Raw genomic sequence first — 26,302 nt, 5'->3', positions numbered from 1 at the left:
AGTTGTGTAGTTATTGCAAGCAGTATATAAGTCGGAACGGGCCGAATCAGCCAACTTTATCAGATAGCTCCAATACGAGAGAATGAAATAAAAAATTCTTACGCCGTTGTTTTTGATCAGATCCACTTGATTTCTTCCAGATGGTGTTTTCTAACTACTATTGAATTTCTGATTAAATTTTATTAAAATCGGACAACTCTATCATATAGCTGTCATACATAGGAAAGATCGAAAAATATATATATAAATAATGGAAAAACAAGAAAGGAAGCTAGCTTCGGCAAGCCGAAACTTATATACCCTTGCAGTCATCAAGCACACGAACAAAATACATGAAGGCTAAGCAGCATCGAAGCTATGACTTTTTTTTTTATTAATTTTCCATATTATCGATATGTCGGTTATATGATAAAGTCGGCTTGCCAAAGCTAGCTTCCCTTCTTGATGTTATTAGGGCGTCGGCATCATTCGGGAACTCGGGATTGTCCATGGAAGGCGTGTAGGAGGGGAAAAGACACCCCATTGGACTTCATAATTATTGATTCCATAAATGAATTGAGGATTGTTTGAATTGACCCCTCTTTGCTGATCGTTAAAATTGATTTGGTTCGGTGGTTTCCACTGGATGAAATTGTTATAGCCCTCCTGTATAATCCAGCTTTTAAGCTTTGCAATACTTGTGTAAACAATGGGATAACCCCTTTCTCCGCATCCAACGCCGAAGTTCATAACCCCGGCCAGTTCATAGCGGGTAGGATCGCTCAACATCGGACAGGCCAGCGGGGATCCTCCGACGCCTTGACAGAAATTATTGACCTCCTCCCCGCCGGCGCACATCAGACTGTTGTGGAAGTCAAGACCATAAAAATTGCCCATTTTTCGTTCACACACATCGTTTGGCTCCACCGGCAACTCCACCTTCCTCATGAGATCCATGTTGGGTCCCCAGCCAGTAAAGATGCACTCACGAAAGTCAGGATACTGTTTTTCGTTTGGCAAGCAAATGGGATTAATGTTCTTGGCCAGTTTGATCCGATCCTTAAGAAATAGGATGGCCAAATTGTTAGCCCCGTTAGAAAGATCCACATCAGGATGACGCACAATCTTCCGGATGCCAACGTCTACATGGCCATAGGTCTCGGAGGTCGTTTTGAAATCCCATTCGCCAGCCCGGACAATCAGATCGCTTTCACTTAGGTTTCCGAGTACTTGGGCGGCGGTGATAACCACGTTATCGGCAATCAGGGCGCCACCGGCCATATAGCTGAGATTTGATCTAAGCAAAGCCACCATCCAAGGGATTTCGGCCTCCTGGGCAAATCCAGTTGATTCTCCATATGAGTTACGTCGTCCACAATCGGTATTTGATACCTCATCGACTTGCCCAACTGTATTGATGATCTAAAAAGGCAAAAAAATAAACAAAAGCTTTTCTATGAGGAAATTTTTGTATATTTTATAATTTATGTTGAAACAACACATTTTCAAGTTATCGCAAGTTAAAATGTTTTCACATAAATTTATTGTATATAAATTTTATTAATTTTTATAACTATATATAATATAATATATAAATAAATTAATTAATTTATTTAAATTATTTGAAAACCTTTAGTAGAAAACTGCATCGAGTATGTATGATCGTTCATGTTCGATCAAACTTGCTCAAACCGATCACAACTCAACACAGCGCTTCGCTACGAAGTGGTACGATCGAGTTTCGTGCACAAAACGAACGAGTTCGAAGTTCGAACCATTCACTTGAGTGTTCTGCTTACTGATTCAAACTGATTTGTTGGTTTAAGTATGATGATCGAAAATGATCGTACCGAAAAAGACGATCAAGTACAACGACGCACGAACCGCTCAGACTTCGATCAAGTTGCACTTAAATTGAATATGAGTGAACGAATCAGATCGAAAATGTGTGCATAGTTGTTATGTAAATATGTATGTTTATTTTAAAGGAAACAAGCTGCGACGCATTTATTTAATCAAAATACAAAACTTCATTTATTTCTTCATTATTAAAGCTCAAAATTAAAATAGAATTAATTCTTAAATTAATCAACAAAACTAATGCTTCAAATATTAAAGAACACAAACTTCAATAAGATAAAAAAAAAACTTAAAAATTAAAAAAATGTCAATCTTAATGGCTGGCTTACGATCATACATTTTTGTTGAACCAATGTTTTCAATCACAAAAAATCCGAGTAAATGATCGAGTATGATCGAAAAAATTGTGATCGTTGCCGCTCTCTGCTAATTATACAAAAAATTTAAATTGATTTTCCCGAAAACGTTATTTTTAAAGACCGTGAACATCTTAACTCTAAATCTACTAAACCGATCCTTTTCAAAATTTCAACATAAATTCTTCACACACACTAAGATTTTTTAAAATTTTTTTTGTCTATTATTTAATAATAAATTAAAAGCGATTTTTTGAGCTAAAATGGCATTTTTTGTTTCCAAGTGCTGCAAAAAAACCTTTAACCTTTAAAACGCATATACATTTTTTTGTTTCGGATGATCCGATAACGAGGAATGATGTTCACAGCAAAACAATTTTTTCTAGGCGCTTCTATTTATTAATATTTTCCACTCAAATTTTTTTCTAATACTCTTTAAAATTTGAATAATAATATGTCAATAAACTTAACAAAATTAAATGACTCATGTCGACACAAAAAAAAAACCACAAAATTGCCTTTTTTGCCTTCAAAACCTTACCCCCTAATATGTACATATAGTATATATTTATTTATTTAAGTGATTTCTTTGGCACAGTATTTTTGTAACTTTCACTATTATACTTACTATTAGAGAATCTAGACAGCAGATCTCCGTGGCAGCGCATCCCATGCTGGAGGCCTCCAGAGTTCCAAAACCCAAATCAAGATTGCACCTTGAACGGACCACGCACTCAAAACCCTCCATTCCACCACAAGCGCACTCGACTTGCCAGGTGGCGAGAAGAAGGCACAGAAGTGAAAGTATTCCTTTCAATCGAGACATTCTTGTCGTTGGTAGAGAAATTATAACACTGGCTTTAGACAGCCAATGTTGCACTATATAAAAGATCTCCGAACACTTAGGCGATAAGACCTAAAACAATAAAATGTTTATAAACATATTCAGGGGCGGATACAGGTATATGCCAGGAGGAGGGCGATCATAATTGTTTTTAAATAATGCAAGTAGCAGGTGGCAAATAATAAAAAATTATACGCAGTTTCAAACAATAAGGTGATACTATAGTTTTATTCAAAACACACTGTACATTGCACATAAGGTCTAATTCACAACCTCATTCGATATCTTAGGAACATAAATATAACTTAAACTCTAACGCTATTCATAAATGCAAATTTGTATTAATGTGATGTACAGTAGCTGAAGTAAATGAAAATTGAAAAATAAATTAAAATAAAAGTAAATTGTAATTTGAAGTAAAAAATTAATTAATTTTAATCTAAATGGCGGTCGGACGCAGGGGAGGGGGGAGGGGGCCATTGCCCCTATCGCACAATCCCCCCCTCCCCCCTAGGAATTATTAACACATTATTATGGTTCTTATCAGGAATTCACTTTGAGAACTTTTAAAATAAGCTTTTAAATTAAGTTAATGTTTATTGTGCTTACGTCAAAACTTTAGTAGTCTTTAGTTTAAATCTTTATTTTTAATCTTATTCACATGTGTTCTCTCCAAAGCCTAGGCCAACAACCCCGTATACCACCCTTTGCTTATCGATAACTTATTTAATAACAATTAAATGGTAACTCGTTCCTGCTTATATACTTCGTGCAATAACTACATAGCTTTTGGGAACGTTTCAGGAACATAGCTTTATAACTGAGAGACTAGTTTACATATAAACAGACTGGAGGACAGACGGACAGACGTACAGACGTATTTGGATTCTGATGGTGATGCTGATTAAGACTATATATAATTATAATTATAATTATAATTATAATTATACTCCTTCACTGCGTTGCAAACTTCTGACTGAAAATTTAATACCCTTTGTTCTGCAAGGGTATACAAATTATACCGTTATTGTTTTTAATTCCACGAGCATGATTTTCAATATACATAGGTTAAAATTGTTTAAAATGAGTTCTTATGGATTATATATTATATAGAACAGCTTAAAAATAGTTGTTTGCTATCCTTCTTTACCCTGTATATATCGTATAAGCTATTCTTAGTCAAAAAAATATCCATATAACTGACAAATTATATCACTCATTTTCTTTGCAGGACTGTAAGACTATATTTAACAACAATTAGTGTGGACATCACCGCGCAGGGTGTATTATACAGAGATCTCTCCTCGTACCCAAGCAGAATCTCGATCGCATTGGGCAGAACTCGTCGGTTCTGTCGGATAACCAGTGCACCTGTAAATAGTTTATAAATATATCGTTTATGATTTAACTGATTAATACAACAAGCTGGCTAAAAAACAAGATCCCAAACCCCATATCCACTGAAACAAAAAGTAATACGGAAGAGTCCTCTATCCTAATTTTGTGCAAGTATGTTGGCATTTATTTAGGTAATTACGTATGTTTAGAAAGCAATTCGACTTGAATTATTGCTCTTCGATTAAAGACACTTAGTTTGCATAGCGGGTTGCGTTCAATATGCACAGAGAAAGATCCCTAAAATATTTGTATAACGAATCGGAGATAGTCGCAGATTCATTGAGGTAAACTAACATTTGAAAGAAACAATCGTAAGCATTTAATTGAATTGTGAACAGAAACCGTAAGAAGTATTAAAGCTCAAACAAGAATAACCGAAAACTGTCATTAATATACAACTTCCGAATCTGACAAATTTGAGATATCTGGCGAAGATAATGGCCAGGGCGTTTTTACAACAATTAAGCTGAATTCTAATCACAAAATGGACACAAGAAGATCAACCAAAACAAGGGATGTACATAAGTAGTCGACAATATACTTACATAGCAAAACCAAAACCAAATCGAAAACTTCTAACGCAGCTGTCATCTATACAATTTCACCTCCACTAACCATTGTCCACTGGGAAGTCTGCATTTGCCCGATGATCATTATCCTTGGGATCATTATCCAGAGACTCCGACAGAAGCAAACATTTCACCGAGAGACTCATTCCTCATTCAAGAGCCGAAAAACAACCAATGCTTAACGGAAATATTCTGAGACATTAAGGACAATACAGTGAAATCTTTTGCTTTTGATACAACTAAATTGAGAACGTAACGTGGCATGCATTTTAACCTACAGAATATATGTCCGGATACAATTTTCTACAATCAACCAAAATCGAATTCTACACAAAATTTAACAAACGTAAAATACATAAAACCAAACAGAGTTGAAAACATTTTGCTACAAAATCGAATGATAACGATCATATATATATATACTCGTATTGACGACGATGTGTAACTCGAGAAAACCAAACTAAAATGCTTCAAAATGATTGTAGTACTTCCCGCCGTTAATATTTTTTTAATATATCGTACATACTACAAAATACAGATGCAAGTCTTAATAATAATACTTATACTAAGAAGCAATAAGTAAGAATTTTCCGCTGCTAAAAATTGTCTTTCAAAATACTTCCATAGGCCCGGTTAGTTTAAAAGTTTTGTGGCTCCTCGATATTCTTTTCCCAGATAATAGCCGATAATTAAAAACACTTTCTCCTTTTGCTAAGCCAGAAAATACAATTTATTCAATTAAGTGCGAAAGTGTTAGGTATACGTTCAGCCCGATCAAAGCGAATAAGTCAAATTAAATTAGTTTTGTACTTAGCAGTAATGAAAAACCCGAGAACTAAATTAACTAATATTCTAGGCATAATTTCCGCTGAAAAATATATTCTTTTCACCCCTCTTTTGCCCGTCTCTTATTTGTAAAACTACAAGCGTCTTATACTATATCATAAATTATAGGAAAATGGTATTATGATAAATTGAATTTTTAACCAAAATTATAAGCAAATTGTATTAGGCGTCAAATTTTAGAAGAGAAATGAAAACCAAGAGGCAAAATGCCGAAGGAAAGAAAAACACATTGAATAGATATGTATGTTATGTGTGTATGAGCTAAAACCACATTCATACATGGCAACAAATTAATCTTAATTACTTAAAACCGATGATAATAAATGATACTAAATAATAACTGAATAACCACAAAGCTAATTTATGCAATACAGGAATATTGAATACTGAAAATTATGCGTCAATAAAGCGTTTAGGCAAGATTGTATTGTAATATCTAATCGTAATTGTACTCGTAATCGCATGCCTACTCCCCACTGGTGAAAATCGGTTAGATCATGTCGTATATGAGTGTAGTTAAAATATACATATATTTACCTAAAAGCAAATCAATCGGAAAGGGACTCGGACTGTGGACGAAAGTCCGGAGATCAGGATTAGGGAGCCGGATAGTTTGTAGACCCTGCAGGTCCCCGATGTTTTGTGTGGAACGATTATAATAGGCGAGTGTGGATGGTGGGGAGAGCTTTTCGTTTTTCCCAGTGTAAGTGTTACAATGTGTTAAGATTCGTTTTTTTTAAATACCTTCTACCGTCTCTAAATCTCGAAAAGACTTGCCGCAATTAGTCTAACTCTACTTATTATATGTAAATGTATGGTACAATACATGTGGGTATGTACCTAAATAATAGCAACAAAATATTCCGAATAAGTCATTTTAAAATCTCCTGCTTTTCCCACGCAATCATATGCAAGTGTGATGCAAGTTACTATCAAAACCTTTGAGTTCGGTAGAGAATCGTGTACACGCAGATGTAAATTAAATTCTTTTTGTGTGGAGAGAGCCAGGGGTTCGAGCCCCTCGATGGATAACTATGGGCTTAAAGGCTATTTAAGCATAGATTGACTAGGTACACAACCGAAAAGAGCCACGGACAGTAAATCGTAGTGCAAATCTTAGACGAAATTACGCCATAGAACCGAAGTCGGATCGTTTTACTCCTTTAGGGAGCAACGAGTGCATTATTTTCCTGATTCAGTTACTGCACGCATTCCGAAACACAGAAAGTCCACAACTTTTAGAGTTAAAGCCTTTGGTTGAGTTAAAATAAAAAAAACTATGCATACCTACCAGCGAACAAACAATAACAATTGAGAAACATACTAACCCGAATCGAAGGAATATGATTAAGGGATCGCGTAAAGTAATGCTTAGCTTTGTGTTAAATTGCTGTTGAATATAAATGTACTTGTACAATGATAATAATTACGATGGCATTGAACACACAGAAACACACAGATCATCAACAGAACACATCAAACAATAACAATGCAGAAAACAGAACCCAAATCCAAAAGAAACTAATTATAATAAAATAAAGAATATAAAACGTTATAACTAAGATGTTTAACTGGCATTTGGCTTAAAAAAAGTAAGTAAAAAAATTAAATTCCAATAGATAGCAGATTTCAAAATATAAAAATAAATATACCCCATGAATATTAGGATTAAAGAAAATATATCGTATAGCTCAACAAATGATAAAAGCAATTAAGTCAAAAGTTACTCATCAGAAACAAAAATATAATATATTAACTGCCGCTTAGACGGCGAATTCCTCCAATGATGAGGAATCTCCATTGGCATATAGGATTAGCTCCAGATCTCGCATCTTACGTTTTCTTTCTTGCCGCCGTTTGCAATGGATTTGGGCCAGACAGTTCAACGAGGATATCACGAAACAGGCGACCATGATGAAGGCGCACAGCTCAAAGGCCCGAACTATCAGACCCAGATAGGTCAGAGAATCGGAATTTCCTTCTCCGTGCATCTGCATCTTGGTGGACCGCAGAACGTCTTTGATGATCTGCTCCAAAGGGGATCCCATGAACGGCAATTGTCCGATATAGGACACAAACTTATCCACCAGATTTTCCGTAAGAGAGGCAATCACGAACACCTGTTGTATTGTGGCCTTGACCAATGCCTTGCCAATCAGGGTGGCCACGAAAAACTTCCAGAAGGGAACCAGGAAGTGGCCGCAAGTGATCCCAGCGAGGTCAAAAAGCGGATTAGGCACACTGGCGCAGAGTAGAATCCCCAAGAAGCCAACTCTTCGCATTACCCGCTCCATGAATAGCTTGCCGCGTTCGAAAATATTAAGGTTTCCACTCATTCGCTTGCTTGCCAATAGCTTTTCCGCCTCTGCTCCGCCCAACTCCTTACTGGAAAGCCTGGCTCTACGGGCCATAAAGTAAGGTGGCAACTCGCCGAGAGCCGTTCCTAATCCCCAAAGCAGTGACTCCGGCCGAACCTTCGAAAGAATCAGCCAGAGATCTATATACTGGCGTTTATACGGCTCCGGTGGACAGACTTTCATCTCTGGATAAGGTGGGCTTGGAAAATCGAGCGTCTGACACTCGTAGGCGGCCAAAGTGACTGCCGCTATATGTGGGCCCAGGTAGAGCAGAAAGGTGTGCAGTCCGGTGCCAAATCCCACGGCTGAGAGTACTCCCAATCCCAGCCAGTAGACGGCGAATCCGAACCTCTGCTGGCAGAAATTCACAAAATCCGCATGTGGTCCGGGCAGAAAACAGATCATGGCCAGAAACAGCAAAACACCCAATAGCCAAAAATTCAGCAGCTTGGCAATGAACGATATCAGTAATTGACCTGCCTCCAGGGTTCCGTACATCAAGGTCTTCACCGGACGACGCCAAAGAACCAGGGACTCCCATTCCAACCGCTCCTGGGCCAACTCATCCAAAGCATCCACCTCGATGGCCGAGGAAGCAAGAGATTTGTTGTTGCTGGAAGTCATTGTTGAAATCTTTGTTTCGAAACAAGGCACTGATTTATATCGTGTTCTATATCTATGGCCCAGGAGATTTTGAAAGGAGTCGGTACCCATAGCATCAAAGTCAACTATGATTTTCGCCTGCTTTATTAATTTAAACAACTCAAAATTATAAATTCAGATAAACATTAAAACTAAAATAGTTTTCAGAACATTGTAAATTTTGCAGTTTTTAGGAATAAAAAATCACTAAAGTAATAAGTGGAATTCATAAAACAACGAAAATTCTCCAGTAATTTAAGTGTTTTCATTGACGAGTTATGTAGACGAATCCCCATTATCATGAAGAGCATTGTGTTGCCAAAAATTGAGTGGACCAGGAGGCAACTCAATAAGTTTACCCTCGAAATTCTCGTTATTCGTAGCCTCCAGCTGTTCATCTTCGACCTGATATTTAAATACACTGATCTTTGTAATAAAGTTTTCGATTTCCGAATTTTCTTGAGGTCCAATCGCCTCCTCTTTTAAGGTGTGCAACATTTTGGCGCTGTATAAAAGCATAACATAAGATAAAGGCAAAAATATTTAAATTTATTGAACTCACATGCTAAGGAAGTGCTTTTCCTGAAGTCGCAAATTCGACACCAAATTCATGAAATGTTGTAGCGGAAGAAGCCGATTTCGTTTACGTGAACTGGTCGCTTCGAATCGCCGAATGCGCATGTTTTTGTTCAAGACATTAAGCGAATTTTGAAGAATTATAAACCGCAGCAGCCAGGAATCCAAAGTGGAAGCGTGCTTATCGATGAGCGCCAGGTGAGCATTTAAAGCATCTAAAGCTCGCTTCTTGACGTTGTTCTCGTTGCAAATGCGCAACTCAATGATCGGCAGGCAATGCACGTAACTTTCGACTCGGCACTCCAAGAGGTCAGCAATAAGCTCCTCAATTTCGGGGTCGAGGTACTTTAACGTATTTGCTGACTAGAAAAAGATAAAAATAGTATTAGCATAGCATAAACTGTGTTATATATTATCAGCTCACCATTTTGTATTGCATTAACACCTTCCATATACGATTACTAGGCAATTCAATATGTTGTGCCCGAATGAGTTGCCGAAAGATAATGTGCATCTCTGGCAGATAACTATTCGCAAGCAGATCGTTTTCTGGTTGCGATGGTAGTGGAGTGGTTAATAGGTCCAAAAGCTTGTCATAAGTAGAGCTATCAAGTGTCAAAAATGGCAACGGGCTGATATACAATATGAGAATAGAACAGAAAAAGAACTTGGCTCGTTTCAAGTCGAGATTGACGTTAGAAAATTTAGAAACGCAAAATTCTTGCAGCTGCTTCACTAGAACGGTAATCTTGACACCCATTTCGTCGTCCGATTCCTTTAGATCTTTGTATAAGAGGATTAAAATAGCAGCCAAACATTCAGAGCCATAGAGCGCTGAAATACACATTCTCAATTAAAATGAACTTTCTTTAAATCAGTAATACTTACTTATGCTGTCATTTTGAGTAGGCATTTCCAGCACATATTTAACCAATGTCTCGTAAATGTCCACCACATAGCGACTGTGAAGCTTATTGGCCATTAAAAGCGCATGAAGGCGGCGAATGCTTTTGGCATACGCGTCCAATAGCTTCTTCTTTTCCGGCCCACTAGAGTTGGATTTATCCAACTGATCCTTCAATTCAGATTGCTGATCACGTAAAGCTCTCGCGGCTGTTGTGTGTATTTGAATATTGCCCGTTTCATCCACAGAACGCGATAAATCGTTGTAAAGTCCATAGAGCTCAGCCTCACCGAGAGTGTCGTCATTTAAAAAGTGATCTAGGCAAAATGTCTCCAAGGTCAAAAGCAACTGCAAAAAAAATCATATTAAAGTTTGCATAAAATATATTACATTAACATTCCTAAAGCTTACATCGACATCATTCTGCGCTACAGAGTCAAAATCGATCATGCCATAAAAACTGTAGAGCACAGGTCGAGTTTGACTTATCGATGACTGGAGAAAAAGTGGCCAGCAGCGCAGGAATTTGTTGACCTGCTCACAGGCTTCTGGCAACAAGTTGTAGCCTGCCATATGCATTTCAAAGACAATGCTCGCAGATTGGGCGGCTATAACGCTCAATTCATAGCGCACATTTTTAGCAGTGAGAAGACTAGCGTAGAACTCGAACTCTTGCAGTGCGGGAAAATGTCGAATAAGGGTCTTCAGATAGCGCCTGAGTTCATTTCGGAACTGCGCATAGGTGATATTTTTTCGTGGATTACTGTTAATCTTTGCATAGGTCTCCAGAATTTGCTGTGCTATATCCCGATCTTGGTGCTGACGCTGGGACATTGTGATATAAACCTCGGCTGCCAGAGTTGCCACTGACGGAGCAGAGTTCTGCATTCGAAGAACCACCTGCAACAGGGCCTCGTGGAAACGAACGGTAAAACATTCTGTGCTTACAACATGTCTGTAGAAAGATTTTAGGTAATACACAAATGTTTTAGCTATATACATTATTACCTTTGAAGGGTCATCAAATATTTTAGGGCGGACAAAAGCAAAAGTCTTGAATTGCTCGACGTTAATTTTTCAAATATCAGCACTAGATATTTTCCAGAAATCAACTCGTTGGTAAATGGCCGTAGATATAAGTTTTGACTTTGATCTTTAATCTTGGCAAACTTGTTAATCATGGCCTCCAAAAATTCGTAAGCCTGAATATAGCTATCATCATTGGTCTCCTAGAAGTTCAGGTATTTAACATATGTAGTTTTTTGTTTGCACAACAATCTTACCACAACGGTCAAGATACAATAAACAAAGTCCAAAGCGGATTTTTCGGGGCCACCGAAAATGGTGTAGTTCTCCTTGAACATATTCAGCATGGGTGGAACCACCACTGGGCAGGTATCCTGGTAGCTGAACAAATATTTTAACATTTTAACGAAAGTTTAATTTTACAGTTTTTAATTATAAATTGATGCAAGTATCTGGTTTCAATGACTATAACATATGTATTTAATTTAAAAAGAATGGTGTATTTCTGTGTATATTTCGCAAATTTACTTACAGTATACCATAGCGAACGTCTACGGAAAGTGATATGCAAATCTCCTTAAGTCTCGGAACGTCTTCGCCATATTTTGGCAGTAATTTGGCCAAGCCACCAAGAATGCTAAAAGCTAATGTAGATATTGGTTTAAAAAGATTGTACTCAATAGGTAGACCAAAACCTACACATTCTGGACAGCGGTTCGCAGAGGAATCGATCCGAGGAGGTTCTGCTGTGCAGTTCCATTGTTTGGTCCAAGGCGTGGACCACCCTGATCCACTTTATTATCAGACTGAGATAACATGGAAATGGCTGAGTCAGCTCATCAAATCTTGTCCGATATCCAGCCTTAGCCAATTCATCCCCGAATTCGGCCAATATACTGGGCAGCCGAATAAAAAACGAGTCAACTTCTTTCATTAAAGATGGAACTGGATCGAAGATATAGTTGGCGTTATCATTGCGATATGGATGGTCCTGAGTCCTGCTAAAGGCCTCTTCGCTCACATTGAAATTTAGGCCAAGAATACGAAAGCACTGGCCCACAAATTTATGTGACACCTTTACAATCCAATTCTGCGGGTCCGAAGTCACGGCTTGCAGGAAAGCACAAGCATATTCCCCGGCTACCGACTAAATTTTGGTTTTAACCATCAAAAATTACAAACTCTTAACCTGTATACTCACTTCCGAATTGCCTAAAGTCGACAGGGCAGTAAAGAAATCCATTTTAGGCAGTTAAATTCAGTAAAACAGAAATTTTAAACTTTCTCCTGGCGTCTGCCGTGATGGAAAACGCCGAAAAATCAAAATGGCGGTGTTCAGTAAAGGCAGTGTTAAGTAATAAGCACGATCAGTTTGACCAATCAATATCGATTGTTTTTTGGCGCCGTCAAAGTATGCATTTGAAAGCTAATAAATGCTGCTTTGACAGCCTTATATATATATAGTCATCCGATTTCGATTAAATTTAAATATGAATATAAATTAAATAATAGTTAAGGAACATAATTTGGGAGAATCAAGTCGATATGATCAAAAACAACGGTGGGATAATTTTTTCCCGATAACCTTTAATAATGGTTAAATCAATTGAGATTTCCAACAAACAGTTTATTGAGTAAATTTGTATACATGTACATTCTGTATTAGTAACATTATTAGTAAGATAAATATTACTAAATGCATATATTTACAATGATGCATATTTAATACGATCGAAAATTATGTCTACATTTCGAAGAAAACAAAATGCGCTTTTAATACAAATTCAAATCATGCAAAGTTTCCACTAAGAGAGTAATTAATTTAAAAGCTTAATTTAGCTAAATAGAGTGCAACGACCAAACCATGGCAACAGCTAATATTCTTCGTTGAAAAATTTCCCAAAAATGCAAATACTTAAATACGCCAACATTTTAAATGCGACAAATCGTTTTCACTCTTGCCCAAGGCAAGATGAGACTGGATCAGGTTGGAGGCTATAGAATAGCCAGTGTGTTACAGGCACTTTAGTGACCCCTCTGTTCTTTAACTATGATCCTAAAGTTACGCCAGGTCTGGCAGCAGATCTGATCTTTTTGGTTTGAATGCTAGAATACGACTTGTACTTGGATTCCCTGCACATTCCACTCGCCTATGCTAGTATTTCTTGAGTTGTTCGTACGTAATGAAAAATATTATATTCCACGGACCCATCCTCACCCAGGTGGGTATGAATCCTTTGTACAGGGCTAGAAGTCCTTCGTTCCTGATCGTTTGCACAGCGCAGTCAAGACTCCCGCTGTAAAGCTTTGGTGTGGCTGCCGCCGTGACAACTCCATTTAATGATATGCTCACATGTCGCTGGTTCATTAGGCGGGTCTGCAAAAGAGAATAAATCAGTTCAGTGCCAGTTAAGCCAGCGCTTAGTCCGGACTTACCCGTATGACATCTATGGGGGTTGAGGCAATGGCACTACCCAAGCTGGCAATAAAGCTCGAGCTGCAATTTGTGCAAATTAGCTATTAAGCCGCACGATCTAACAAGCTTCCGCACACTTACATACAATGATTGGCCACGTGATCTCCGAAGGCGTTCATTAGCTGCAGCTTACAGAAATCATAGACAGGCAGCTCCACGGAGGCGATTACGACGGCCCGCTGGGCCGTTGGGCCCACTCCTCGCCAGAGACCACGTACTCCTTCGTATTTGTATATCTCCCCAAAGCAGCCAATCAGTCCCTTGTGCTGACCCTTCCCGTGCACCTGCATTCGGACCTTCAGTACGTCCGTGGGATTGGCGATCGCCGAGGAGATAGCTCCTGCCGCCGCCGCACAGAGAATGTTGCTCCACACTCTTTCACTGCCATCCTCGTTTGTCAGCAAACCACGTTCGGTGGCCAGCTTCTTAAGCGTATAGTAGGTGCCGAATTTAATGGTGCCATAGGTCGCCTGCCTCAATACCGCTGGCCAAATACTGCAAGATGTTCGAAAAGTTTGAAACAGTAAAAGATTTTATACTAGAAATTAGCAAAATTGCGAAATTCGCAGTTTTTCAAAGTATCAGGTCCAATATGATTATTATTTGCTGTGCCTTGCTATCAATATCCGATGCAAAGTCGACCGAATTAGCTGACGGGCAAAGTTTTCTAACTGATTAAACCAGCCGCCCCAACAAATGTTTTATTTTTGGCCCACCGTGAGTAGGCATTATCAATGGTTGTCTGTTTACAGTCTACTTTCTATAGCATTCACATTTGATGTGCTGAGCAATAAAAAAAAAGAGTATGCAAAGGCATTTCAAGAATTTCGCTGCCCATTGCGATATCCATTCTGATTTCTAGAGCTACAGCCAGAGATGTTCAAAGCTTATAGTGCGGGTTACTCTGTAGTCCATCTTAAGGACGCTTCACTGTACTTTGTGCCATCGACTTTTAATGCTCCCCAGCAAAACGAACACGTGACCGTCACGTTTACCGCGATAAGAATGCCATGATGAGACCATGTTTTGACAACGTGCCAAATGAAGATCCCCCCTGAATATTCTTACCCGGAATACAGGGCCCTCAGTCCCCTCCTCGCGGGAGATTTTTACAAAGGCATCGGCCATGCCGCGATATCGCAACTGGGAGAACGTTTGGTCGATTTTCTGACCTTGGATTTGGAGGCGCGTCTTCGTAGTGTCGATAGGAAAGGTGCCTGCAATCAAATGGATTTGTTTACAACGATTCGATCGGGTTGATAAGAACAAGTCAACACCCAACTAGTGATGGGTGTCTCAGGAGGTTCTTTGCAGGTGTACCCCCTGCGATTTGTTTACCAAATTCCGCCGTGATTGAGGCAACTCCTCCGTAAACAAAAGGCCGCCAATCCTTAACGTCTCCCATTTTCCGGCGCCGCACCTGTTGATGTCCTGATTCAATACGGTTTACGATTGCTTCTTTGGAAGCTCTTTACTCTTTCTACTTGGTTGCGCAACAAATAAGATAACCAAGAGGTTTTATTGAGATTCAATCGGTTTATTTCCTTTAAGTTACCTTAAGTTAAGAGACGAAACAAAAACAACAACTCGGAGGCATAAATTTAGTGTGGGCGTCAATATTTCCGGTAGCAATACCAAAGACCTTTGTTCGATGGCCACACTTTTTTTTGGCGGGAAATCTCTTTTCCGACAAATCATTACAGAAATAACAAACTCTCAGGACATTATTTGAAAAAAAAAATATGTAGACAGATTAGTAACAAATTCAATTTTAATGTTTTGATTGTTAAATTTATAATTTCGCATAATTTTTATCACCCGCAGGTTTTCAACCCCAGGTTGATGGCCTCGCTAAAATGTAACGGGTTTTCTGTTTGAATCGATAAGCATTTAAAAAATATAAAATATAAATTTGTGACTTGTACTTTGTATTTTGGTTTTTTTTTCAGTAAAATGTGAATAACCCAATGTATACAATTATTTTTTCAACTTTTAAACATGGAAACTTATAAAGCAATACTTTTCGGTTTATCTATTATTATACGTTGAAATAAATCTATCCAAAAATTGTAATCAGCTAATTAATATAATTAAATCGACTAAACAAACAAATTGAAGGCGTTTCTATTGTTTATTAGCTTATGTCCGTAAATTGTATTCAAAAAATAAAATATGGATAAAATAACGATTTGAGATTAGCCAATGACAAATATTAATAGTAACGGTGCCAAAGCATCAAAACAAATCGTTCAACGGCCAACTGAAAAGTGGACCAAGAAACTCCGTCGTGCGGCGGACTTTAAAACGAATATTTCATTCGCCGCCGATAACAAGTTGAATTAGCAACGTCGATCGGGGAATTCCTAGTGATCATAGCCATAGCCCTGGCCCCGTGGTCCATCTGGGGATCCAGTGGTGCAGGTTCTCCGGCGGCGACCTTAGTTGGCATTTCATATTTGTTTTTTTTTGTTTTTTGCCCCTCCTCTCTTTTGGCATTTGTTTTGTTTGTTTCGCTGGCGAATTCGCATAATTATTGGCTGTTTTCGGCAAACGAAAATCCGCTGTTTACTACGATTTTTCTATGTTTAATTCACGTCACTTGCCGCGAAACCGGATCGTGAAAGTTGCCGGCCAGATCGGCCGATCCAGTGGGTTAAACCCCCCGAAATGGGCAATCAAAGCGGAGGGTCTGCGAACAAAGAATTTGCCAAAAGTTAAACCCCATCATCCCATTCCCATTGTGTTAGTCGCAGGCACAAATGTAATTTAATCGTTTCCCAGTTTATTTCTCCTCGCTTTGCATTCCGCTGCCGGTTTCTCCGCTAAGTGATTTTCGCCAGCGGAGCGTTAAAGCCGAACTGCGGGGGCGATCGCGTAAATTGACCGTTTCGGATGTGGGCAAATAAAATTAGCGGATTAATTCAGGCACTTTGCGAGCCGAGTGCCGCTATATCGGATTTATTGAAACAAAAAGTCGTAAACATCGGTACATTAGCGATTACAAAAGGTTTCAAACTTGCTTAACAACTTATGCAAAAGTAATTAAGCGGCTTGAAAATAAAGTAGTTTAAAGTCATGAAGTCATAAAACATGATCAATCATTTATGCAGTTCTTTAAATTTACATATAAATATTTTCATACAAAATTGTACATTTATATAATTGGATTCAATAACAAATCATCCTTTCTGTTATATATATTTTCATGAACAAACAAAAACAATGTTTCATCTGAACTTCTCATAATGTTTCCGAACGATTGGCTGGAATTTCACCGAATAAATGAATCTTAACTAACTTGATAAGCGTGTGCCAGTCACGAATTGACTTTGATATTCAATATTTCGCGATATAGCCATATCAGTTGACAGCTTTTGGACCGTTTGTTGTGCCTTGTTAGTCACTTGACAGGCATGCGGAAATTCCCCAATATTAGCTATGCCCATATTTGATTTCATTTGCTTGAATCGAACTTTTCGGGATGTATTTCGCCCAGCTAACCATTTTATATAAGAACCAACAACAGTGACCCTATTTCAACATCTAAGATAGCCTTTAATGGTATATTATGCAGAAATTCTTGCAAATTTGGTGGATCTAATTAACTTAGTCATGGCGTAGCCAAATTAATCGGAAACGCTTCCTCATTGCTTTTATGGACTTAATCTACTAGAAGTACCAGCAAACAAAGAAATTAACAAAATCTTGAGCATCATAAGACATGCTTGATTTCAAACTAGGAATTAAGTCAATAAAATTCGGTTTAAATTCATTCCCAATTCAAAGTTAATGACTCAGGCGATTCTAGTCCAGATTCTAAATTAAATTCCATTCAGGTTATTGGAGAAAAAATATTTAAATGATATGGCAGAAAATATGTTAATTTAAATTTTGGTTTTTCCATATTATTAAAATAGTTGTAGTTATTTATGAGCTAAACACCTAAGGGTCTTCCCAACATATTAGCCCAACAAGCTGAGCACTTTCATTTAGATTGAAGCCCAAGTTTTGGGGCGTTTCTAGTTCGACAGCCCTAAATTGGCAAATGGAATCCGAGATCAATCAGCTAATGGCTCTATCAGGTATTCCCCAGAATGGTGGACGAGCGGACAACGGAAAAGGGAAAGAAATTTCTTTAATCCCAGACTCGATAAATTAATTTGACTCAAATTTGCATATTTAACACAGATGCCTTTTGTTTATCGTACGGGAGTAAAAACCCCGAGCATCGAAATCCGAAATCCGCATACGAGCAGAAGCTAATTGGAATCGAGTCTGGCGCCAAAGAAATTGCCAATAATCCATCAAGTTATTTGAGCTCCACGTCCGCTCCATGTGCTAATCGTCTTTGGGAACGCTGCGATGCTGCGATGTTTACTATATAATATGGGTATGTTTTGTTTTTTTTTTTTTTCGCTTTTCGGCTGATCGGCGTGAAGATTTTATTACACATTGCCTTGGCTACTGTCGCCGTGGAAAAGATAGCCGGACTGACCGGTCCAGTCCGTTGCCGAATCGAGTCTATTTCCCTATGCCGAATCTCAGCCGATTATGCAGGAATTTCAGATTTCAGATGCGACGACGTCTGTCGCGTCTCCAAGTCGCCACAGTAAATTCTGGGAATTTGACAGATTTTATGGTACATGACAGCCCAGTGCCCGCCCCATAAATTCATTTCCAGTCGAGCTATGCAAAAAAGGCTGGCCAATTTGGCATTTATACGCAGGGTTTAAAGTGGAACTCCTATTGTTAGCAGTTAGGAATATGGTAAGAAACCAATAAAGTCACTTACTGTGAACCATTATTATTATTTAGCAAATGCATTTTAAGAGTTTCCATTTAAGTTCAATTTGGTCTGCACTTGCGATTACCATAATGACCATACTTAGTAAGAGGCTTGCTAAGTATCCATGCAAATTCCTTTAATAAGTAGAAGGAAGGCTATTCGAACCTTCAAATAATGTACCTATATATATTTTTTACCTGTTTTCCACAACGAAGTAATGAACTTTTTAAAACAATTATTAATTTTAAAAATAAAAATCAGTTTGAATATCAACAAAGTCGAGTTATTTTTAATTTTTTGTAGGCGCACGAAAAAAAAGATTACCCTAGTAAAAAAGTTAAGTAATTTCAACCTTTCTCGGCTTTTAGGCATGCTACGCCCTAACTAGCTTATGCAACCCAATACTTTCATGGTATATAAAAGGGAGTAAGTATTGAATACTGGCTCAAAAAATTAGCAATGTTTACTAAGGTATTTCTACAAGCTGTCCTTTTTTGCCTGGTGGCAATCTCCGTAATCAGTAAGTTTTTAAAATTAATTAATTAATTTAATTAATTTTCTGTCTATTGTTGATATTAGATCCTCAATACTTATGCCCACATAAGGAAAATGGAAAATGTAAGGCACAACCCTAAAAAGGAGAAAAATGAAAGTGTAAAATGAAGTTTATGCTTTTACAAAAAAAAGAATAAAGAAAATATATATATATATTGTTGTAAAGGATTTTTGACATAGTTAAGCACGAACTGTTTTTAAGTCACGGTTGTAAAGGATTTTTGACACAGTTAAGCACGAACTGTTATTAGGTCACGGGGTAGTAAGTGCATTTTAAAAGTTTCCATTTAAGTTCAATTTGGTATGCATTTGCGATTAGCATAATGAGCGGCGTAAAATTCCTTTGATAAGTAGTAGGAAGAGTATTTTTTTTAACCTGTTCTGCACAACGAAGTAATGCATTTCTTAAAACAATTGTTTAAAAAAAAACACTTTGAATATCTACAAAGTCTAGTTATTCGGCAAGCCGAAGCTAATATACCCTTGCAGTCATAAAATATTTTGAAAAAAATACACAAAGGCTAAAGAACATCGAATCGATGACGATTTTTCTATTAATTTTCCATATTTTTGACTAGTGTTCATATGGCAGCTATATGTTATAGTCGTCCGATTTTGATAAAATTTAATTTGTAATTCAAGAAAACTCTATGTTCCAAAAATCATGATTGTCTAATAAAAACATTGCCTGAAAAAATAATAAATAATACCTATTGTTTTTATTCGTTATCGTTTTTAACCGTTTATTTTTCGTCAAGGCATTTTTTATTTTGTTTTTTTTTTTTTTTTTGTTGCAAGGACGAAAATGGTGTGCCATTAAAATGGTGTTATAACCACTTGTCCTCGGCCATCCAGTTGTGGGCCAAAAACCAGTGCCATGTTCCAGCAAAGTGAATGTTAACGATGGGCTGCTCATACATAATGCATCACACCCGAGCGGCAATTAATCAACAATTAATTTTTATATAAATTGATCGTTTATTGGCTGAAGGCAGAAATTACCTGCTCGCTACCGTGTGCGCCGCTGGGCTCGAAGTGGAAAAAAGCCAATATTAATTACTAATTATGCGCGGCGTCAAAACAACAAAACTAAGGCACATAAATATTTATCGATTTGTCTCTGGTTTTTTGTGACATCCCAGAATGGTCTGATGTATGTTGCCCTACACTCAGAAAAGAAAAACAAAAAACCTATTAGGTTAAGATTAAGTTAATTTAATACAATAAAATAATCAGAAATATGTGGAAAATTGAAAAACTTAGGCATCTTATTACCAACAATTATTAGGAGGAAGAATTATATTGAAAAACCTGTAAAACTTATTTATTAAGAAAAAGAGATGTAATGTTGTTTAAAGGATTTATTCTTCAATTAAAAATTGATTTCTTCTTTGAGTGGAGCTTACATTGGACATATGGGACTTGTGGCTAGTGGAGATGGCACGTAGGCCAAAAAGTTGGCAATAAAACGAAAACGAATGAACAATAAATCAACCGCAAATCGGTCGCTTCGGGTGGAATTTTAAGCATAGTTCATTGCTGGCGACCTTATCTCCTTGTGTCAAAAGATCAGGAATACCATGGAATACTATACTACTATATACTGGCTGTTCCCCTCCGACTGCGGCCATAATTAATAAATTCCAGCGTGCGCCGCGGAGTGAATTGCTCTCTGCATCGGAACAAAAAGTCGAGGCCCCGGCAAACAAACAACAAAAAAAAAAAACAGCAAAACAACAAAACAAATTGACGTCACGCTGACCGCTTGAGATTGAGATTGGCGATCCTCGGCAAGTGCGACATACGTATCAAGGCTTGCCGGTGGAAATGGAAACGGGTTGGACGGGTACAAGTGCGGGTACGAGTGCGATACCCAGATCCCAAGATCCCAACATCCCAGGCAGCAAACACAAACAACGGGGCCTTAATCAAAAATGTTGCCTGGCTTCAAAACAACGCGAGACAATTGGGCCGATCGAGAAGTTGGTGAGATTTAAAGAGCACTAGGGGGTGCCTATGTGCAAAAAAATTAAGTTAAGTAAAAAATATAAAGATAAATGTTTGGCATAAAAGTTATAAATTAAATATCGTGTATTAAAAAGTTGTAAAAAGCGGTTATATAATTAATCAATCATACGCAGTGTAGGCCTTTCAACGTTATTTGTCTTAATGTGTTAATTAATGAATATTTTTTTTATCTTACTTTTGACAATCATTAAAGAAAGTATATTGCTTATACTTTTGATATATAGTTGAATTTAACAAACACAATTAATATATTATACTGTTTGTTTATTTGTTATCATTAAGTTCATTACGCATACGCAATGTTGACACTTGTCACTTTAATGTAGGAAAATAATACAGTACAGATTCTTGTTTATAAAATATGGATACCTGGAGGTAAATTGCTTAAGCTGTAAGTTATTTCTTATAAAAAATGTTGGCAATAATTTTTTAACATATCGTAAATACCTCTTGGTAAACCAGGATTGTAAACTTACCGACGACACTGTGTACAGGTTCCTGGCATGCAATAAAAGCACTAAAGAGTCGGGAAGCGACTAGTTTTCATTAAGAGTTACGCCTTTTGTTGGCCAAAAGGTGGCGAACGGCGACAAGTTGGCGTCGGTCAAATGGGATAATAAGCACGGCAGCAGCAATTTAAATATCCACGTTACGCCAGGTTCATCAACCCTTTGGGGAAACATATGTACTTGATTTTTTAAGCCTTTTTTTCAGTGTAGCCGTAAACACAATCGGGGGTGAGTATAAATATGGAGAATTTGGATCAAACATTCAGTATTCAGGTAAAATGCTGTTGACACCAACACTTTAATGAGATTTTTATGGCCAACTGTTTGGGTCAATTAACAAAATGTGTGCGTTGCCTTAATTGCAATATGCAATTTGTTAATCAAGAAATATATCGGTGTTATTTCCCATTTTTAATGGAAACATTTTATTTCGAAAATTAGGATTGAAGCTCTTTTGAAAGAGTTGAATCCCAAACTGTCAGTATGTTATTTTTAAAGTCTCAATATGTTTTTTGTTCTTTGAACTCCTACTCCATATTGATCAACACCATTATAGGCCATCGGTTGTCAACATTTTCCTTGAGCTCTTTGCATATCTTCAAAGCACCGACTTCGTCGTAAGTGCTACCAAATTTGGTAAGATCTCTTAGTCGCATTAAGCCGAGATTCGCTCGGTTGACGGGCCATTCGATGCGCCTCGACAATTGCCGGCTAAATGGGGCTCGGCTCGCCAAGTGTTTGCCTTTTATGAAGATCAGGGGTGGGCGACCCCGCATTCCGATGCTAGGCACACCCAGGCACCTAACCCATTACCCGGCCCATTACCTGGTGATCGACCCATTTGGGGAGGCCGTGTAATTAATAACGCGAAACTGCAAAATAATGCAGAACAATGGCCCGACATACTCGTATTGGGGGGTAAAAGCATTTCGCCAGCCCGTGGTGATAGCTCTCGAAATAACCGTGAGATTTATGGCGGTCGCCCAAACTCCGGAATATCCCAAGCCCCCGCGACGAAAAAGAAAACATGTGCTTCGGCCGATCTGCGAGAGCCAGATCGAAAGAGATATAACCCGATCGCAGGGCTCTCTTTCGGCGCCTCTCGACTTCGACCGACTTAAATATGGGTGCCCCCAGCCAAGTAGCTTCAGTTGGTGACTGAAACTCAGCCCGTAAACAGCTCTGCAAACAAAGCAACAGCAACTCAAGCTAAACGCGCAAAACCCCGCAAGTGATCAAAGAAAAATACGAGAGTGGAATAGCATCCAATCGTACAGAATATTATCAAATTATTTAACAACATCCAAGCCCAAAAGAAAACTCAACTGCAAAATGCAAGTGGATAAAGTTTGTGCCACCATCGCGATCTTCGCAATCTTCGCCAGCGTTGTGGATGCAGCAGTTTACTCCCAGCCCGCCATTTTCCTACCTGGTAAGTGTTTATTTAGAAATAAACCTTAAAAACTATTGTATCAGAAAGATAGAAGGAAAATTAATGTAGTAGATAATATAAAAGATGACCCCATCAATTAGTTTTAGGAAAAAAACACTCTAATGCGACATTGAGAAAATCGTGAGCTTTCCATTATTGTTTTGATTAAAAATGTAGGCAAGTTTTCTGATTGAAAAATGCAATTAATTCGATGCTTGCTTATAGAGTTTTCCAATTAAGTTTCGAATTAATTGGCGACCTTTACCAACCACGAAAAACAATAAAAACTAAATGTTGATAGCGGCTGGCGGGCGATTCAGTGATTGATTTACGATTGTGGCGATGATTTTTCGAGGTCCAACATTAGCTCATTCTTGATTGGAATGCCGATCTCGCAGATCGACTCACTCGAAAGTCCAAAAGAACTTAATTCTTGGTCAACCGCCGAAGATTGACGTCAAAAGTCGAGCAGTTTTTGTTTAAGATTACGTCGCTGGCCATGTGATTTATGGGTTGAGATGTTTGTGATATTTGGCAGCTTTCGCTGACGTCAACAAACACAAATCGAAATTATAAACAAAAGAAAACAATAAATTCGAACAACGCAAAAGGCGAAAACGAAACGAAAACAACAAAAGCTCAAATCAGATGAAATTTCAAATTTGTCATGTTATTGGCCCCCTTTCGATTGTGTAGCAGATTCAGATACAGATACATATTCAGATACAGATACAGATTCGAATAGAGATAGATATGAATTTAAGTTTTTTGGGTTTTTCGCATTCGCCAAAAATTAGCATAAGAAATGTGCTGATGTGGTTATTATTCAAGCTCCCTGCTAATTTGCATCGCTATGCGGATTTAAGTTAGAAAACTTATTGATTATCAATCCGCAGCCAGATCGCCATATCGCCAGATATTTTCCTGCTGCTGAATTATTCATGCGTGAAGGTCGTCCGATGTGTTTTGGCTGGGAATTTCGGGCATTTCGACGCGACTGGTTCACTAATCTATAAGAAATTAGCGCCAACTGCTTAAAAATAGGCGATGAGTTCACGCGGCCGGCGATTAATTGCACAATTGGTCGGAATGCGTGTTCTTTTTCGGGGCTCCTCGAGTGATGGTAAATTAATGGCGAGTGTCATTAATCAAACTTACCTTTCTATTCGGTAATTTATTTTTGAACCCGACAACTCAACAATTCCCAGCCGCAGGCAGTTCGTTATAAATAAAAGCACGAGTGCGCCGTACGCTCGCTCCATCGCCATCTGTCAGCTCGACTTAGTGCTCGAGGTTTAAAAATAAATCTCCCCCAGTTCCCTGGCTCAAATCGCAATGGCAATCGCGACCGCAGGCTGTGGCCATAGCTCTTGTTTCTGATGTATTTATATCCCGGCGAGTGCTTCGCCTCCACTCATGTGTGCCAATTTTCATGTCGAATGACTGTCAAGTTCGTGCCTTAAGTCTTTCGTTTGCTCCGCTTGTGCAAGTCATGGATAGCCACAAAAATAGGTCTTTCCTTAAGGGGCGAAAATTTCCATTGCTCAATTAGAGTCTTAAAATAAGTGGAAGTCGTTATGGCACTCTACAAAGCTATTTATATTTAGAAACAATCAAAATCGAAAAACTAGCCAGAAGAGCTCTTAAAAAATCTCCCCTTGGGCAGCATTGTTCGCTTTTATCTTCTGTAAGTCAGTCTGCGATATGCATGCACATATTTCAATTTCGATCGGACACAATCACGATTTATAGCCACTTCCTCATAAGCTCGCAAGTCGGGGGACAGCGTATAAATAAATCGCAGTAACTACGACAGCTTCGGGGAAGCAACAAAGAAGACTGGTACCACTTCCGCTTGCAACACAGTAAAGTGAAAATAATTTTATTAAAATTACCACAATTCGAAGTGTTTTTCATGCAACAAATATATATACAATAACTTTTTAAGCTTATAATTTTATTTTTGAAAAATACAACTTTCTGATCAGTAATTTATTTTTATTATTACCTTCTTTTATTTGCTGTGTACTAAATCGCATTTCCCCTCTTTTTTACAGCACATCCCGGCAAGTGCTTCGACAAGCTGACCCGCAAGGCCCTTCTGCCCGACAAGGAGTACAAGCCGAAGGGCATTTGTGCGGCGATGACTTGCAGCCTGGAGGCTCGGGAAATCAGCATCGAGACCTGTCCCTATGTGGAGGCCCCTGGCTGCGAGGAGCTGCCCAGCGATCCCAACTGGCGGTTCCCCAAGTGCTGTCCGCAGTTCAAGTGCGTCGACTTCAAGACCGGCAAGGACTTTATCGTCTCGCTGTAAATCGCCCGCTATATATCCCCTATATATAGTATAGGCGCAAATGAAACGTGATTTTACATGAAATGTATTCGTAGTACTTTAATGTTTGAATGAAGTGAAGAGTGAATGAAATCGAGCGACTGTGTGCGTGCCTGTGACTCATTCCTAATTTATTTATTTTAATTTGTAAATAACACATTATCTGCATAACTCCCCTTTCCCCATGTCATGTTTTCACGCGTGAGCATAATTCAAATTGTTTTGATTTATTCAAAAGTCCCTGTATGCGATATTTGCAAGAATGACTAACAACAAAAACCAACTATGTTTAGTCCATAAGGTTTAAGCGAAGTAATAAAAAATCTGAAATATGCAAATGTTTACTTTAACGTATTGGCTTGGAAACGTGATTGGCAGAGTCATTTCCAAATTTGAACGTTTATTTGCGCAGTCCACCGGATTACGCGCTCTTCTTTTTTGGGACTTTGTTAATAAGCCATGGGATTATAGCCGGCTGACTCATCTGCGGATCATTCGTTGGGCAAACATCGCACATGCCGCATTTGAAACGATCCGCAGCTTGGCTCCAAATACGATCAAAAGTTTATTGCACGGAGAGTCCAACGGTTTACCGACTTTGCGCCTGATGCGAATGTTAAGTTTATAGCCAGGTTTATTAGAGCCAACAGGAAATGCCGGTGCTTCGGCACTCAACTCGATTTTCAGCTGTGGATGTTACCGAAATAGAAGCTGTCCTTAAACTTTTAAAAGCAATAAAAAACAGAAATTACAATTATACTACTTCATACGGTTTTGTTACGCTTTTTTAGATTCTCTAGCTCCCGAGTGTTTATTGCATTTTAAAC

The 26,302-nt window shown here is 38.3% G+C and overlaps 6 protein-coding genes and 1 long non-coding RNA gene across 8 annotated transcripts in view; 3 read left to right on the top strand and 4 right to left on the bottom strand.

The window, feature by feature from the left end:
- The window catches only part of LOC108100474, a 44,688-nt gene extending 38,396 nt beyond the window's left edge, over nucleotides 1-6,292 (top strand). For both annotated transcript variants that reach the window (XM_017204404.1, XM_017204405.2), the window contains exon 8: nucleotides 4,271-6,292. The gene's annotated coding sequence lies outside the window, so the exon portion shown is untranslated. The remainder of the gene's footprint in view (nucleotides 1-4,270) is intronic.
- Nucleotides 330-3,065, bottom strand: LOC108100476 (phenoloxidase-activating factor 2-like). Its single transcript, XM_017204408.2, has 2 exons — nucleotides 2,824-3,065; nucleotides 330-1,401 (listed from the first exon to the last, which is right to left on the bottom strand). The coding sequence occupies exons 1-2, from the start codon at nucleotides 3,019-3,021 to the stop codon at nucleotides 451-453; spliced, it is 1,149 nt and encodes a 382-aa protein (XP_017059897.1). The 5' UTR covers nucleotides 3,022-3,065; the 3' UTR covers nucleotides 330-450.
- A 1,283-nt stretch (nucleotides 6,293-7,575) lies between the features above and the next one.
- LOC108100473 (vacuole membrane protein 1) lies at nucleotides 7,576-9,081 on the bottom strand. Its single transcript, XM_017204403.2, has one exon. It carries the CDS (start codon nucleotides 8,921-8,923, stop codon nucleotides 7,616-7,618), a length of 1,308 nt encoding a protein of 435 aa, XP_017059892.1. The 5' UTR covers nucleotides 8,924-9,081; the 3' UTR covers nucleotides 7,576-7,615.
- A 46-nt stretch (nucleotides 9,082-9,127) lies between these two features.
- Nucleotides 9,128-12,642, bottom strand: LOC108100471. The gene is made up of 10 exons (XM_017204402.2): nucleotides 12,559-12,642; nucleotides 12,057-12,504; nucleotides 11,890-12,001; nucleotides 11,615-11,738; nucleotides 11,340-11,560; nucleotides 10,743-11,286; nucleotides 10,316-10,679; nucleotides 9,852-10,261; nucleotides 9,414-9,790; nucleotides 9,128-9,356 (listed from the first exon to the last, which is right to left on the bottom strand). The coding sequence occupies exons 1-10, from the start codon at nucleotides 12,598-12,600 to the stop codon at nucleotides 9,128-9,130; spliced, it is 2,871 nt and encodes a 956-aa protein (XP_017059891.1). The 5' UTR covers nucleotides 12,601-12,642.
- A 321-nt stretch (nucleotides 12,643-12,963) lies between these two features.
- Nucleotides 12,964-15,456, bottom strand: LOC108100707 (mitochondrial uncoupling protein Bmcp). The gene is given in 7 exon segments (XM_017204735.1): nucleotides 12,964-13,734; nucleotides 13,794-13,854; nucleotides 13,915-14,328; nucleotides 14,902-14,924; nucleotides 14,926-15,050; nucleotides 15,172-15,313; nucleotides 15,389-15,456. Coding segments are annotated over 6 exon segments (912 nt in total). The 5' UTR covers nucleotides 15,239-15,313; nucleotides 15,389-15,456; the 3' UTR covers nucleotides 12,964-13,512.
- A 3,609-nt stretch (nucleotides 15,457-19,065) lies between these two features.
- On the top strand, nucleotides 19,066-19,327 carry LOC108100249. The gene is made up of 2 exons (XR_001771977.2): nucleotides 19,066-19,139; nucleotides 19,199-19,327. It is a non-coding gene; the product is annotated as an uncharacterized LOC108100249 (long non-coding RNA).
- A 3,524-nt stretch (nucleotides 19,328-22,851) lies between these two features.
- Nucleotides 22,852-25,813, top strand: LOC108100209. Its single transcript, XM_017203985.1, has 2 exons — nucleotides 22,852-23,143; nucleotides 25,201-25,813. Exons 1-2 carry the CDS (start codon nucleotides 23,044-23,046, stop codon nucleotides 25,455-25,457), a joined length of 357 nt encoding a protein of 118 aa, XP_017059474.1. The 5' UTR covers nucleotides 22,852-23,043; the 3' UTR covers nucleotides 25,458-25,813.
- The last annotated feature ends 489 nt before the right edge of the window (nucleotides 25,814-26,302 follow it).

Source organism: Drosophila ficusphila, unplaced genomic scaffold, assembly GCF_018152265.1.
Source record: "Drosophila ficusphila isolate 14025-0441.05 unplaced genomic scaffold, ASM1815226v1 contig_286, whole genome shotgun sequence".
In the NCBI taxonomy this organism is placed as follows: Eukaryota; Metazoa; Arthropoda; class Insecta; order Diptera; family Drosophilidae; genus Drosophila; species Drosophila ficusphila.
This window is presented reverse-complemented; position numbering and strand designations above follow the sequence as displayed.